The sequence below is a fragment of the Scomber scombrus genome, chromosome 3, assembly GCF_963691925.1.
Source record: "Scomber scombrus chromosome 3, fScoSco1.1, whole genome shotgun sequence".
Classification (NCBI taxonomy): Eukaryota; Metazoa; Chordata; class Actinopteri; order Scombriformes; family Scombridae; genus Scomber; species Scomber scombrus.
The window spans coordinates 4847231-4862699 of NC_084972.1; the positions used below are offsets into that span (position 1 = coordinate 4847231).

At 40.4% G+C, this 15469-nt stretch overlaps 3 protein-coding genes across 3 annotated transcripts in view; 1 reads left to right on the forward strand and 2 right to left on the reverse strand.

The window, feature by feature from the left end:
- Nucleotides 1–2861, reverse strand: part of nuf2 (UF2 component of NDC80 kinetochore complex) — a 5236-nt gene extending 2375 nt beyond the window's left edge. Inside the window, exons 1-6 of the mRNA XM_062416278.1 lie at nucleotides 2721–2861; nucleotides 845–919; nucleotides 651–727; nucleotides 505–566; nucleotides 314–411; nucleotides 60–133 (exon numbers count right to left, since the gene is read on the reverse strand). Coding sequence (XP_062272262.1) covers nucleotides 60–133; nucleotides 314–411; nucleotides 505–566; nucleotides 651–727; nucleotides 845–919; nucleotides 2721–2843 — 509 coding nt within the window. The 5' untranslated portion in view covers nucleotides 2844–2861. The remainder of the gene's footprint in view (nucleotides 1–59; nucleotides 134–313; nucleotides 412–504; nucleotides 567–650; nucleotides 728–844; nucleotides 920–2720) is intronic.
- A 672-nt stretch (nucleotides 2862–3533) lies between these two features.
- On the forward strand, nucleotides 3534–9049 carry ap5b1 (adaptor related protein complex 5 subunit beta 1). Its single transcript, XM_062415816.1, has 3 exons — nucleotides 3534–3758; nucleotides 4616–5410; nucleotides 6984–9049. The coding sequence occupies exons 1-3, from the start codon at nucleotides 3621–3623 to the stop codon at nucleotides 8907–8909; spliced, it is 2859 nt and encodes a 952-aa protein (XP_062271800.1). The 5' UTR covers nucleotides 3534–3620; the 3' UTR covers nucleotides 8910–9049.
- Nucleotides 9050–10221: 1172 nt separating this feature from the next.
- On the reverse strand, nucleotides 10222–13917 carry c3h1orf50 (chromosome 3 C1orf50 homolog). The gene is made up of 5 exons (XM_062415817.1): nucleotides 13769–13917; nucleotides 12926–13041; nucleotides 12744–12830; nucleotides 11488–11619; nucleotides 10222–10599 (listed from the first exon to the last, which is right to left on the reverse strand). The coding sequence occupies exons 1-5, from the start codon at nucleotides 13815–13817 to the stop codon at nucleotides 10414–10416; spliced, it is 570 nt and encodes a 189-aa protein (XP_062271801.1). The 5' UTR covers nucleotides 13818–13917; the 3' UTR covers nucleotides 10222–10413.
- Nucleotides 13918–15469: the final 1552 nt, after the last annotated feature.

The window sequence follows — 15469 nt, forward strand, 5'->3', positions numbered from 1 at the left end:
TTAAAGCATTTTACCAAACAAATAAAAAAATAATCATATGTGTTTAATCCAACACTTACGTCAGCATCTCAATCTTCCTCTCTGCTTCCAGGTTTTCTCTGGTGCATATCTGCAGTCTGTCCATGTCTGCTCTCTGATAACAGGAAGAGTCACTGTTACAACAAGTGGTTTCTACAGAAGATGGTCAGCAGTGTCTATTTTAATATTTCTCAAGATTTACTCATACAATTTGAATTATTAAACAGGATATTTCCAGTTAAGGATTCTCCATATTCTATTTTAGTGCTTTCATTACAGAGCAGAGCAGACGTACTAATTTAGCCTGTTTCTCTGAGATCACTTCGATCCTCTGCTTCCTGAAGTGCAGAAAGTTCATGATGGCGCTCAGAATAGTCAGAGTCCTTTGTTTTTCTAAAAAAAAAAAAAAAGGAAGAAAAAAAGCAGTAGTATTATTATTATTATGAGAGGAAATATGTGAATACATTTAAATAAAAAGTGACTTACTTGGTGCTAGAAGGTCATTCAGTGAAAAGTCGTAAACGAAGCACATGGGCAGAAACTGACGCCTGAGAAGAAAATGCACGATATTGTTAAAAAGTGATACATGTAAAACTAAACTAATATGAAAGAAGGAAAGAATGAAAACTCACATGCGCACGTAGACGCTAATGATAGCAGCCACTCCCTCATGATACTCTGGATACTGGATGTTCTCCATAAGTGGAACCTGATGGACAGTGACAATGTTTATCAAGCTTTCAACTAAAAAATAAAGAGCACCTTTATGAGGTGATGAGTGTTCTGGTTACATTCGTTCTGTGTATTTAATAACTGCAGTTCTCACCATGGAGTGACACTCAGGTCTGAAGCGATACAGGAGATGCAACACTCTCTTGTAGAGCTGCTGAACCGCCTCTGGCTGTAAGAGAAGAATTGAAAAATGTGTTATTGATGTGTAGCTTATGTGATCACAGAGGAAATATCTCCAGTGTCATGTACAACTGATTCAATCTGATTTCCACACTGTAGAAAGTTCCCTCTTAGAGTTTTTTTCCCTGAATGTTTAAACACCAACAGAGATTCTTGAAGCACTCTCTCTGAAACTAGAGCCAGACTGATATATCTGTCAACCAATATTAACAGCCAATATTGACATTATCACAGATATACTAGTATCTGTGTTTATGCTGTCTGTGCCAATATTTTGTTTTAAAAAGATATATAGGTTAGGAGGAAATAAACTAGGGCCTGACCGATACTGATATTAGAGAGTTAAAAAATTCCACTATCGATATATTGGCCGATAATATTATATATACAGAATATATAGATAAACACAGTAGTTTTTGTAACAATCCCTCAAATTTAATTAAGGTATGATATTATAGTTTAACTATAAACTTTATTGTATAAAATGACATCAGTGCTGAAACAGTAAACTACACTGTGAATTTAATCATTAGAATCATTAATTGTTAAAATTGTTGTTAAAAAACAAACATGCAAAACAAAAAAATCAACAACATATGCATATATTAAACTTGAATTAAGAAAAAGGTCAAATATACATAAAATATATAACTTGAAAAAACACAATATCAGCACATAATGGACAACATATTCATATCGATATAATCTGTGATAGGTCAATATCGTCCGATAATATCGGCTTACTGATATATTCGTCGGGCTCTAATATATAAATTTTATGTATATTTAATCCTTACCCCAAATTTAAGAGTAATAAATAATGAATTCCCAGTGAAGTTTACTGTTTCGTTACTGATGTCATTTATGAAAATGTTATGTATTCTTAAATTGTTAAATATTATGGCCTCCGGTACATATCTTTGCCAAAAAAAGTGTTTGGTAACCACACCTAGAAAAAAAAAGTGTGTTGATGTACATATTATGTATATTTAATATTATCAGCTGATTTATCAATATCAGAATTTTTCTACTCCCTAATATCAGTTTTGGCATCGGCCCTATAAATCCAGTATCAGTCAGACTTGCATTTACGAAGTGTGATAAACTGAATGCCAGTCTGTTTTACACTCAGTGTGTAATTTAATAACACACTTCTTGGTCTCTACATTGTTACACTACCTTGCCAATTGTATTTCCACAATGACACACTTTGAGAAAATCAGTTCACAGTTTGTTGTTGCAAGAGCTGTATAATGTTGTACTGGTCTGATGTAAGGTTGTGTGGTTAGTGTGGAGAGTTTTGCAAAATAGACTGTAGGTTCAAAGGTAGTGCCTACTGAAAAATCTGTAAAAAATGACTCACATGTCTGCTCATATGTGCATTTTATAAAGCCAGCGTTGATATACATCTATGTCCTCATTAACCAATACTAGTGCAAGTGGTGGGAGACAACACCCTCAGTCCTCATTCTGTGCAGAAATTACTTTTAAAAGATCGAACAAAGATATATTTGAAGATGAAGCATTAAAATCCAGTGTGTCAAATCCCAGCCTACAGTATGTATTAGTATAAAATGTCTCTTTGTTCTCGTTGCAGCTGAAGGGAGGACAACAACATATCAGCCTGTTAAATATGAATGACTTTTCTGACTATTTAGATCATAAAAATGGCGATAATGAATCACATTTAAGTAGTTTTGTCTCACAATAACTGCTCTCTCTTGGTCTTTGGTAAACATACAAACAGCATTAGTAAGACACGCAGGCCTTCACGTCACCGTTAACGTTACCTTAGGAGCAGGAGTCAGGTCAGTCTTTACGAAATGTTTGGCTTCTTGTCCGGTAAGAACTTCTGTTCGGTAAAAGTTGGTTATCGCCTCCGCAGTGTACACGGGGAACGTGTTTTCACCCATTGTCAACAGCAACAACTACTACCAATACTACTGAAAACAAAGCAGCTCTTCCAACGGGACAAATTACAAAAAGTGGCGCCTTAAAATGATTTCCTTGTCGGTTTTCAGAGAGAGCATCTGATTGGTTGTTTTGTTTTTCTTCTACTGTGTATTAGATGATACATGACTCACCAGCGCCCTCTAACGCACCAACTATGTAAAACATAGTTTACATTTAAAAAGTATTAAGCAACATATAGTATCATGTTAATAACACGAAACATCAGCTATTTTACAGTTACACTAACAAACAACTGGGATAAAATAGAACCAGGGTTAAGCTCCACAAATATTACCAAAAAGACACAAATGAGTGTTTTTGTTCACATTAAGCAATGAGAGACATACAGGCGTAGTTTTATATTGGTCCTGGGCCGGCCAACGTGACATTTAAAAAAAACAATAAACTAAACACATTTTTCCTTCTAATACTTGAGTTTCAGTCTCATTACAGCTATTAGAGTTCATTTAAACCTATTTTAATTGAATAGAAATTATATATTTGGTAAGGTATAACCACACCCTCTCCTTGTCAAGTCAATGGATGAATGAGTGTATGTGTTACCACTCCGGAGCAGCAGAGGGCGACAATGAACCAACCCGACCCTGTGTCATGTGACATAACACGGAACTCAGTGGTGTGCAGCTGGATGTTGATGTCCGTGAGGAGAAGATTCATTTTAAACCACACCATTATTGCGTGCAATGACTCTTACTGAGTGTGTTATTTGAGCCATAATGGCGGCGAACTGGGCCGAGAGGATCTCTGCTTTCTCCCGCAGTCCGTCCCGCTTCCTCTCCGGGACAACAGCGGAGGCTTTCCTGGCAGAGCTGCTCCGTGAGCTCCGGGATGACAGAGCCAGCTACAGCGTCAAGGTAAAAAGACAGATATATACCGTTAACCAAATTCACCATAACACCCAGTCCTCTCAGCTATTCTTCAGAAATATGTAGCACCGCTTGTCGCTGTAAAAACTGATTTCTGCTAACGTTATATTTAGAAACTAGTGTTTAAAAAAGTTAATTCAAATGTAACTTTACTCTGGCTTAAACATTTTAACTCCATAATGGCAAATATGATAAGTTGCAGTGTTTAAGTTTGGTGTGTTGTACTCTGTATAAACAATTACAACCCATGTACTTGGTTTAAAAAGCCAGGAAGGAGTACTGACAAGAGCTTAAACAATGAGTTAATTCATCCATTATTTGACAAATATAATTTAGCAGAAATTGTGATAAACAGAAGCATTTTTCTACAGCAAAAATGCCAATAATTCACTGACTGCAGCTCCTGAAAAACAGTTTGGACAATTTGTAGCACAAAACAATTCATGCAATCTAGTGTTTAAAATATGTAGTTCAAATGTAACTACTCTGGTCTAAATATTTTTACTCCATAATGGCAGACACAAGTTTCAGTGTTTAACACCAGGCTTTGTGGTGTCAAAGCTGCAACACTAAAATGCCAGAATTTTAAATGGAGTTTGGCATGTTGCACGCTGAACATAATAACGACCAATCTACTGGATTTGAACATGTCTAAAAACAAGGAAGTTGTACTGATAAGAGCTGAAACAATCAGTTTATTAATCGATTAGTCGACAGAAATAAATTAGAAACATTTTTCTACAGTAAAAATGCTGATAATTCACTTAACCCACAGTTTGTTGCACAAAACAATTCATGCAATCAAAATATGTGATCTGATATGTGTCCATCTTTCATCCCCTCAGGTCCTCCTGCTGTCCCCGCTCTGCGAGCACCCGACCCTGCTGTGTCCCTCAGACTCTGTGGGAGAGGAGACAGCTCTGGAGCTCATGTCTGTGTTCGCCCAGTGTCCTTCCAAATCCGTCCAGTTTCATTGCAGTCTCCTCCTGGCCATCACATCTGTCCTCATCTGCACCTCCTGTGTGAGCAACCGCTCCCGTGCGTCTCAAGACTTTGTGGACCAGCTCCTCCAGTTATCCCAGGACACCGGGGACCTCCAGGGTGACGGGGCTCTTCGTTCTCTTCGGGCCACGGCGTGCGACTGCCTGCGGGAGCTGGAGGCCTGCTGCCCCGGCCTTCTCTCGCAGCGCCTCGAGCTCTTGGGTGCGCTTCGGCTTAAAGAAACCTCCAGGATCCACCAGGCCTACGCAGGACTCCACACTCTGGTGTTAAGAAACGCAGTGTATCAGCTGGCACAGGAAACAGGAGCAGGTGCCGATCATCTTAAAGCTCTTCTGGGAGGAAATACATCAGTTGCATGGGAAGCAGAGCAGGACTCAGACCTGATGAATAACAAGGACTCATCCATACTGTCTTCCCTCATCCTGGGCCCCATGGGTACAATCCCCACTCTCCAGACTGGACCTGACTGCAAGGAGTTACGCTCGGTCCTGTCCTCCCTGCTGGAGGAGTCCTACCTCCTCACTCCTCAGTGTCAAGCTGCGCTGCTACATAGACTGATAGAGGTGGTCGCCATGGTTCCCGGTGTCCCCCCTGCCATATTCAGAGCTCAGCTGCTGCGACTGCTGGGCACGAGCGAGGTTAGTTTCAAATGGAGTGAAGTAGAAAGTGTCTCTGTTACAGATCACACTATCAGCTGTTTTCATTGGGACTATTTCTTTGGTAGAAAGTAGTCCCTGTGAAAACTGTCCACAGAGAGCTTTGTAGATTAGTCAGAATTAACACAACATTATCTTTATACCAGAGATCTCTCCAAACACTCAGCACCTATAACTGAAAACTATTCACCAGAAGTACAGACAGATTTTTTTTTTATATAATTGGGTGGACCCTCTCCCTTTCACTTATATTCCAATAGATATTGGCTGCTAAAAATGTGCAGCTTTAAACAGGAATGTGCTCAGTAGCCTCACACAGTTCCTTGTAAATTTCTTGTAATGTGTCTTGAAACTGAGTCAGCGTTTTGTCTCACCTCATTACCTCACTTTCCTTGCTTCTACATAAGATGCTTGCTGGCCATTATACAAGATGTTTGTAACCACGGTTACCATATTGTGTGGTAGAAATTTTGAAATTCTACAAAGATGTTGGAATATAAGTATAGCCAGTCTTATATATGTAGCGACTTATCACAACATGTATCTGTGTATATGGCAGCAGACAAGTAACAAAACATTGCGGCACATTAATGACAAAGATGTTTGTTGTCATTACAAAACAGTGTCACTATTATACAGTTTGTTCAATTGTTAAAAAAAAAACAACACATTTTTTTACTTTGCAAATTTAAAGGTCATTATGTGAAATGTTTGTTCACAATGTATTTCTGTAAAAAAATTGGCCAGTATATCTTATTATTGTCTTGTTTTTTTTAACTCTAAAACCTTAAAACTGGTGGTGATCCAGCTATTATTGCAACCAGATAAGTAATTTTAAAACAAGAACTCACTTCAAAACTACTTGTTTCATTAGTCACCAATTTGTATGCAAAAATTCAGTTTTAGACCTGCCTACACTTCCCTTTTTCCAGAGTTTCTCCCATATTTTCACTCCCTGTCTCCCACTATGCTCCCATTTTGTTGTTTCTCACAGGAAGCTTATAAAAAAGTTATGTAGTAGACGAGCACATCCAGAATAAAAAAACAGGTGCTGGACCAAATAACTAAATCTGTTACGGCAGAAAAAAGTCTGCAGACTGACTGAAGAAGAGCAGGAGGCTCGAAACATCACTTGTGACATCCCACTAAATTATACCTGCATTGGGAACCACAGTGTGCAGACTCTCACAGGAAACTTCCATCATTTGCACGGTCCTTTATGAATAATGATCATACACACAGATCCATAAGTTGTGTTTTAATGTCTGACGTTACTCAAGTTGCAAGATGGTCTATGAAACACAATCTACACACGACAACATACAGTTTCAACCTATCTGTCACCACAACCTGCAGTCTGTCCGATTCACTGCCTGCAGCTATGTTTACAACAATTTGCCACAAAAAAAGTACATGGCAAACTTAGATTAATAGTTAAACTACATACAGACACCTGTTTGTATAAAACGTGGTTTGAATGAAGCTACAATCTCATTAACTGTCCACAAAGAGCAGCTTTACAGTCTTGACATTTTGTTTCTTCATCTCTTCTCAGGTCGGCCTCCTCCACAGCACTCTCCTGTTAAAGTGCGCGTTCACCGACAGCCTGTTCAGCGCCGAGGACGAAGCCTTCATCCTCAAACGTCTGGTCGTCCTCTCCCAGCACCCTCTGCTCACCACGCCCGAAAAGCTTTTCTACACCGATTGCCTCCTGCACTTTCCCGAGAACCGACCCATCAGCTGCGGCGACGGCGACGAGTCCCTCCCCGTGCTGCTCACCCCCCAGCTGGCCTCCGCTCTGCTGCCCACCGTGTTCAACGACAGCGACACCATGCTGTCCCGCCTGAACCTGCTGTGTCTGGTCTACCTGGAAGAGGAGGAGGAAGGGGAGGAGGAAGGCAAGGGGTTGTCCTACCTCTACGAACATCTCACTGCACTGCTCCGCATCGTGGAGAACGGCGGCAGCAGAGAGATCGTCGTCACCTTCTTCAGAGCCGCCTTCCTCTTCCTCTTCTACTTCCGCCACGTGGAGCGCTTCTCAGGAGGCCTGACGGAGAAGCTGTGCGAGCTCTACCTCCGACACACCCGCCTGGCACCGCACCTCATCAACCTGGCCGACCAGACCCAAGAGAGGCTCTCGGAGTCCACCTGGGCCGTCGGGTTCCTTCGAGCGCTGCAGAGGGTCATCACGGAGGCCCCGCTCGCCAAGCTCACCATTCAAGACCTCAGCCGGCACCTGAAGATGCTGGCTCGAGTGGCGGAAGAAGGAGAGATCCCTCAGCACTCCACCATCAGCTTCCTCTCTAGCGTCATCACCGCGTCTTCATCGTCGTTATGCGTGAGCGGTGATTGGCGCCTAGGGAACAGCGTGTTAGGGGTTTGTCGGCGCTTGCTGGTTCACCCGACTCTTGACTCCCTACTCAACGCTCTTGCAGACATCCTTCAGCACCTCGCCGGTCGCTACGGAGACACGGACATCCAGGATCATGCCCGCCTCTACTACACCCTCCTCACCACTCTGTCTAAAGAGAAGCTGGCCGGAGTTTTGGCGCAGGGAGCGAGCGAAGGAGGGCGGCAGGTGGCGAAGAGGACTCTGTCGTGCATCATGTCGGAAAGCGAGGAGCTGACCGGGGTCCTGACGATACACCAAACTGAGAAGCCGATAGTCAAGTTGGTCGAGTTAGACGATTCCGAGCTACAAGAAGAAAAACAGATGGATCGTGAAAGCGACTCAAGCACCAACGACACATGTCCAGACGAGGCGAGCGCAGCAGTGAGAACCTACAGAGCTCAGTTCCACCACCCTGACTTCCCCTCTGAGATCGTCTTACGCTACCGGCTAACCTACACCGAAGATCACGACCCTCGATTCGATCAGCTCTTCAGCATCCGCCTGCACTTCAACCTCACGGACGACCACTATGAAGAGCTTGGCGACACCAGCGTGCCCTGTCTCTTCAGAGAGAGGACGCCGCCCGTGGTGAAGCTGAGGCTGAAACCATGGCGGCCTTACCCCACCGTCCTCCACGCCAGCGCCATCTTCACCACCCAGGACGGGCTTTCTTGCCACACGCTCCTCCCAGATGTGCGCGTGTTGTTCCAGCAGACCTTCACGCCGCTACCCGCTCCCACAACTTGGGGAACCGGCGGCAAACTGAAGGTGTTCGATGGACTGTGGGACGAAATCTGCTCAGAGAGCGGGGAGGATGGAGCCACCAGCCTGTTTTGCTGCCAGCTGGAGGAGGCGGCGCTGGAGGCCTTGGTGGAGAAACACTTCCTCCCCTACCTTATATCAGACCCGTCCCGCGAAGAAGAAGAACACAAAGTGCTTCTCTTCCTCCCCCCACGCTCTCACATGCTGCTGAAGATCAGGCGCGAGGAGGACGCCGTTCATTTTGACATTGCCACAGATAACTGGCAGCTTCTGCCTCACGCCAACTCTTTCCTGGTGACTGTTACATCCTCGCAGGAAGACAGATAAACATGACGCATCTCACTAGCTTGTTTTTAAAATGAAAGAAATCGCTGACTTTTACCCAAAAATAATCTTCTGATGTTTGTCAGCACTTTAATAATTCAAGTGTACTTTCAAAATAAAATGATTGAAGACAGTTGATTTAAAATAAAATCAAAGCACTTTAATTTTCTTGACCTGAAATTAAACAAATGTGTAAAGAACATGAAACATTTTGTAATTTATTAACTAATACAGTGATGACTATTAGTTACTTACTCTACAAATAAATTACAAAATACATTATTTATTGGATGAGTTGCACAGGATGTCAAAAGTTTTATTTCCCAAACATAAAAAAAGGTAAAGAAAAAAATGAAAGAGGGTTAGGGTTAGGCTAAAGGACACAATAATGGTGCACTGTGTAGTTTTTGACCACTAGAGGGACTATAAAGCAGTGTTTAAACTTTTTTTTTGTAGCATACATACAATATACAGTATATCCTGCTGCTGCCTTCATGCTGCTCAGTTAATATACAGTTGGTGGCAGTATTGCATTAGCAGTGACTACTAGCGTGTAAATAATAAATGATTTATAACTTTAATCTGAAAGCATTCAACAGATTTGTAAATTCAGAAGGATTCACCCAATGGACCTCATTCACAAACAGTACTTACACATAAATCTGTGCTTAAGCAGTGCATATGAACGTTTTAAGCACAAATCAATATTTTCTTACCTGAATTTGTTCTTACTCTGCAAACAAATGTACAACTACCTTAGAATAGACCATGCCTCTGCACAAATCATGAATATCCCACTGTCTAAAAACTGATAATCAAGATTTATTAAATGTAAACAGGACATTACCACCACCATTACTTTTTTTTTAAATGACTAGGCATTTAAAAAATAAAAATATGAAATTGCTAATAATACACAATTTATTGACTAATTATTTAGTTACTGGCATACTGTGTGATAGTGGTGTAACAGGTGTGCCGGCTGTATACAGGACTGGAATACAGACTCCAAGCAGTTGTCCCAATGACATGCAGCCAAATCTGCCTCTTCTGACTTCTTCTATGAGGCCCAGTGTGTTTTGGTGAGCGTGTCTGAATTTAAACATAACTTTTGTTTGATTACATTATAAGAAAACTGCACAGTGCACCTTTAAAATTCATTTGAGATCAACTAAATCTGAAGTGAAAGAGGTTTTGTATAGAGTATGTAGCAAACATTTTATAATGTATTTGGTAAAAGTGATATCATTTTAATAATTGATATCATTTGAATTTTGGAGAAACATCCGTAAGGCTGCAAATTATGATGAATACAAAAAAAACTTATAGTAATGCAATATACACTTAAGGCAGTGTGTGACAGATGTTTTGATATCAGCAACTCTTATCCATGTGAGCATTTCTTCCAGTTCATACTGACGTTCATTAAGACTACAGTTCGCGTCCACCATGTGTCCTTTATAAAAAATGACATGATGATGTCCTTTGTCTCAGTTCAGCTCTTTTTTTAATCAGAGAGACCCTTGAAGTTGGGCTCTGTGTAAGGTGGTATGGCGGTTTGCTGGCTGAGAAGTTTGTCCATGATGGCGAGCTCTGCGTCCCTCTTCTGCACGTCCTCTATGGGGGTCCAGGACATGTCGTGTTGAAGTTTGAAAGCGCCCTGAAACTGGTGAGGACAACTTGGGCCCCATTCCTTCCAGAGGAGAGGAGACAGAAGATGTGTTATAATGAGATGTTTGTATTACACAGGAGAAAAACTATTTTACTTACAGCCCCTCCTTCCAAATTTAAAATTCTATGACTTTTCTAACCGTTGCACCTTTTGTTGTAGAGCTGATCAATCTACTGACAAAAAAAATGTAATCTGCATTGATTTTTAATAATAGTTTTTTAAGCAAAAGAAAACAAAAAATTAACCAAGCCTCTTAATTGTGAGTATTTTCTTAATATTTACTGTCCATAAGCTGAATATCTTTGGGTTTATGACTGATGAAATTTGAAAATTAAAACAAAACCATTTCTGGCCCAATCAAAAATAACTGGCAGGACAATCGAAAAAGAGAATAAAGAGCTCTTATTCTGTTTAGTATCATGCTCATAAATGGTCTAAAAGAGTAAGCAATCTGGATTTGGCTCTGGAGAAAAATGGGAAAAGAATACATTATTTTCTGGTACACATTTATTAATTTCCGGTCTTAGACTTCCCAGAAAACATGTCAAGCTCCTAGTCTCCATACAGCTGACAAAAAAGAAAATTACATTACCATCGTGGCTGAAATCCTGTCTGTTCTTAAAACACACATAACTACAACTAACCAGTCAAATCCAACCTGAGCTGCCTGTGTTTTGGTTGTCTGGTCTCTACCGCTTCTAGTCACTGTTTCATGAACTTTGAACACCAAACACATCCAGCTCTGCTGTTGCTGTTACAGACACACACTTACAGGTGTTAGGCCGTCATGTGTGTTATCTCCACCTCACTCTCCCTGAATGGATGTTGAGTAACAGACACTGTGCTGACATGATGTAACATTTCCTCAAAGATGGGTGACATAACAGTGATTTACAGTATAATACAAACCTGTGGAGAGATGATGGAGAAGTATTTCTGTCCAGATTGTCGCTCGTAGAGGTAATACATGTTGCCCGGTTTTTTCACAATGTTGCAGGCAGCGTGGTGGAGGTCAGCGTCTCTTTTGGCTTCTTCTAAAACCTGCACAGAGAAAACATGAAGAAGTATGTGCTGCATGAAGAAGCATATCTGTTCTCCTTTCTTGATGACACCAGCATGTTAATTTACCTTTGGCTGAAAGTTCATCTTTTTTCTCTTCACATAATCTTTTGTAATAAAATAAAAAATCCAGAATACAAAAAGTGAACATTTCCAGATCAGATTTTGCTCTTGTTATAATTACATAACCATGACCACTTGAGATCTGAGGCCTGTATTATGAAGCAGGATTTAGGGTTAGCAAGGTAACTTCAGGTTTAATTCTGGGATTTCAGGATTAACATGGTGGTTCACATTTTACTGGAGTATATCACCATGGTAACTTAATACTGACCAACTAAGCAGGTTAACTTCAGAAGATCAGATCACAACCTGTCAACTCCCTGACCACTGACCAATCAGATCACTGGAAGAAAAGGAGTCATCATTCCTACATGATCCTGACATGGACCAAAGCTTTACACTACAAACAACCAGCTATTTATTTTAAGGTTTTTTTATGTGACATATTCAGATGGTTTCTTTATCATACAATTAAATAGCAAACAATACTCACTCTATACTTAAGTCATATATAATTATTCCTTTATGTAAGTTTTTGTCTAATATGTGAAAATTATTTCTATTATTTCTACATGTACTTATCTGTTGTATGATTACAGACTGTGGTTTACATTTCACTTCGTTAAATATGACTTTCCCTACAATAGACTTTCCCGCAGGTATTTGGCATCACCGTTTCATCTCATATCATATTCAACCCCCCTCTTTCATATGAACGCACTTGAAATTGGAAAACCCAAAAATGACTGAGCTGGTTCATAGTACTGCTTATCCTGGGGCTCAGTGAAGGCAGCCAATATAAAGAAATCCTGGATATGCTGAACTTGCTTTGTAGTACAGGTCCCTGGTCTTGTGCTCTCAACGGATCACAATCCACAAAATCCCTTACAGATGGTTCAAATCTGACCGGTTTGTGCATTCTGGCATGATCAAAAATGCTGTAGTTTTTCATAACAACAAGAATAGTTGCATGTGTGTATCAGTGCAGTATTATCTAACAGCCCATCCAGTGGATGTAGTGGTGTTTTTACTGATACTCTTACCTTTCTCGCCTGTTCCTGTAGATATCTGATCTGGTCAGCGATGACTGTCAGCTTGTTGCTAGCATTGGCTTTAATGAAATCATCTCCCTTAAAAAAAAAAAAAAAAATACAACAGAAATACTGTCAGCACTGTTTGTACGTGTATCAATTTGCATGAAGAAGTGTCAGTGTAGAGTCCACACCTTCTGTACTTGTACTGCCAGGGCCACCAGGTCTGAGGGGTCTCCTACTCTGTTGGTCTGATACGGACTGACCAGTTCCAACCCACCGGGGGTGCTGCTGCTCTCCACCAGAGTCACTGCAAAAAACATCCAGGTGGAGTTACATCACACTGCTCTCACACATGTAACACATGTACAATACTGCTAATACTACAGCTACTGTACCACTGCCATTGATGTTTCTGCATCAAATACTGTCACTATCACTGTTGCACTTTAGCAGAGTAATAATGTATAATGTGATGTAATGACTTCTAAACATGTAATCTTCACTAGAGTAACTTTAACTTACACTCTTGCTTTAAGGCTGTACAGTCCAATAACCAGTGCATTCAAGTACTATTTAAATATGCACATATAAAAGGCAGTTACTCTGTTAAATGTTACCCACAAAACTATCCATTTGCAAAGTTATGCAAGTTTCAGACTTAACACCTGTGTTACGTCGAAGTCTGTTCCCCCGTCCATGTGTGTTCCTCCTTCTCCATAAAACCCAACCAGTCGTCTACTGAGGTGCTTTAACCTAAACCCAAGCTTACCTTAACCTCCAACCAGCTAACCCTGAACATAAACTAACTCCAACCGCGGATACGGTGCTATGAGAAACACTATTTTAACAGCAGGGGGATATTATTTAAGGGGGTAACAGACTTCACATAACACCGGGTTACATTATACAGTCGTTACACTACAGCAGCTCACACAGTCAACTTTACACTATTGTCACACACTGCAGCTAACTTAAGACAAATACAACTCTCTAAATGAATACTGACATTCATAATTTCTATAAACATTTGTTACCTTTGGTGGTTTTGTCGGGCTGGTTCGGGAGGCAGACGGTCCTGTCCATTTTCTCTGCTGTCTGTTCTCACTGTTAACTCGTCTCTCCGGTGATTTAAACTATATATAACAGACTCCTCCGTTCAGCTGAGTTTTGTAACCGGCTGATATTTTTGCCCCCAGCTACTGGAGGCTTCAGTGGTCCTAATCTCCGCCCCGTTTTGCTTACAATGTTAGCCCTTATGTGTGCCTGTATTTAATACTTAAAAACTAATATATTCGTTGGTAGTTATGGATGGTTACGAATTTACGTCTTTAGACATGTAATTTAATCTATATCTTGACATTAAAATATATGTTATATATGATATATGTTACATTTTATTCTCATTATGACTAGGCTTTTTTTCAGACACCTCAACAACAGAGCAGGCTGACTACAGAACATCTAAACAAGCGAAGATGTGTCACTACTAAGAAATATGTGTTTATAGAAACGTAAAAGTCGGGATATTGACGCATTAAACAGCAGTTGTGATACGTTTTTCACATGAACGGCTTCACAACAACCATAAAACCACAGAGGTGTACGTTAGAGAATATAAGATGTAACATAACACCTTGACCTGCTGCAGTCTTCTTAGTCCTTGTCTATCTGTGTGGGTTCTGCATCTCTAATAAACACTGTTTCTCCCATCATTCACCGCGTGGACACTTACACAAGTTTCATTCTCAAAACGTGATGTAATAGAAGTTATTTTCTCTTTTTTTTAATATAAATATTATTGCACTTTTAATGTATGAATAATCTAAGACAGAAGAAATACAGTCATCCATCTCCATTATAAATTGCTGCCATTATGAGAGAATAAATCAGCACAGCTTCCCTATTAGGCTTATTCTAAGAGAACTGGTTGTACTGTCATTAATAAGATGCTTTCATTGTGGCATAATAGTACTACATACCATCTGATTTTGTTATAACATAGAGCTTTACAATGTAGATACAACTAAATTAGAAAATCATGTTATGACAGGATTTGTCACATTTTGTTTTAAGGAGGAAAATATTCACAGGTGAATAAAGAAGATATGAGAATGTCCGACAAATTGACAGTGACCCCAACATGAGTCAGTAAGACACAACGAGATTCTGTCAGGGCTCATTGAATTGTGTGATGAGTATCAGAGTGTAAATCATGTTCTTTGGCCTTCGCCATCACCAGATCTCATCATCACCTAATGAGGGATTATCTTTAAGAATGCTGTTCATTGAGATTGCTTGATTGATTGATTGATTGATTGATTGATTGATTGATTGATTGATTGATTGATTGATTGATTGATTGAGAAAACTTAATTGTCTGTCATGACAGAAAATCCTCTTCAGCACAATAAAAACAACACACAGACACACAGTATAAACAAACAGACACATTACGTGAGACAGGTTCCTGAGAGAGAAATACATAGTTCCTGTATTCCTGAAAATCAAGTTAGGAGGGATAAAAAGATTGGGTGGGCTAAAGTGGCACAGTGCATCAGAGGTCCGTTGATTTACAGTTTGTTTAGAATGTTTATGGCAGTGGGGATGAATGAATTCTTGTAAGTCCTTCTCTTGGCCAGAGGGACCTTATAGCGGCGACCTGATGGAAGGATTTGGAAGGACTTGTTCAGGGGGTGGGTGGGACCCTCGGTGATGAGGTCAGTTTTCCGTAAAGT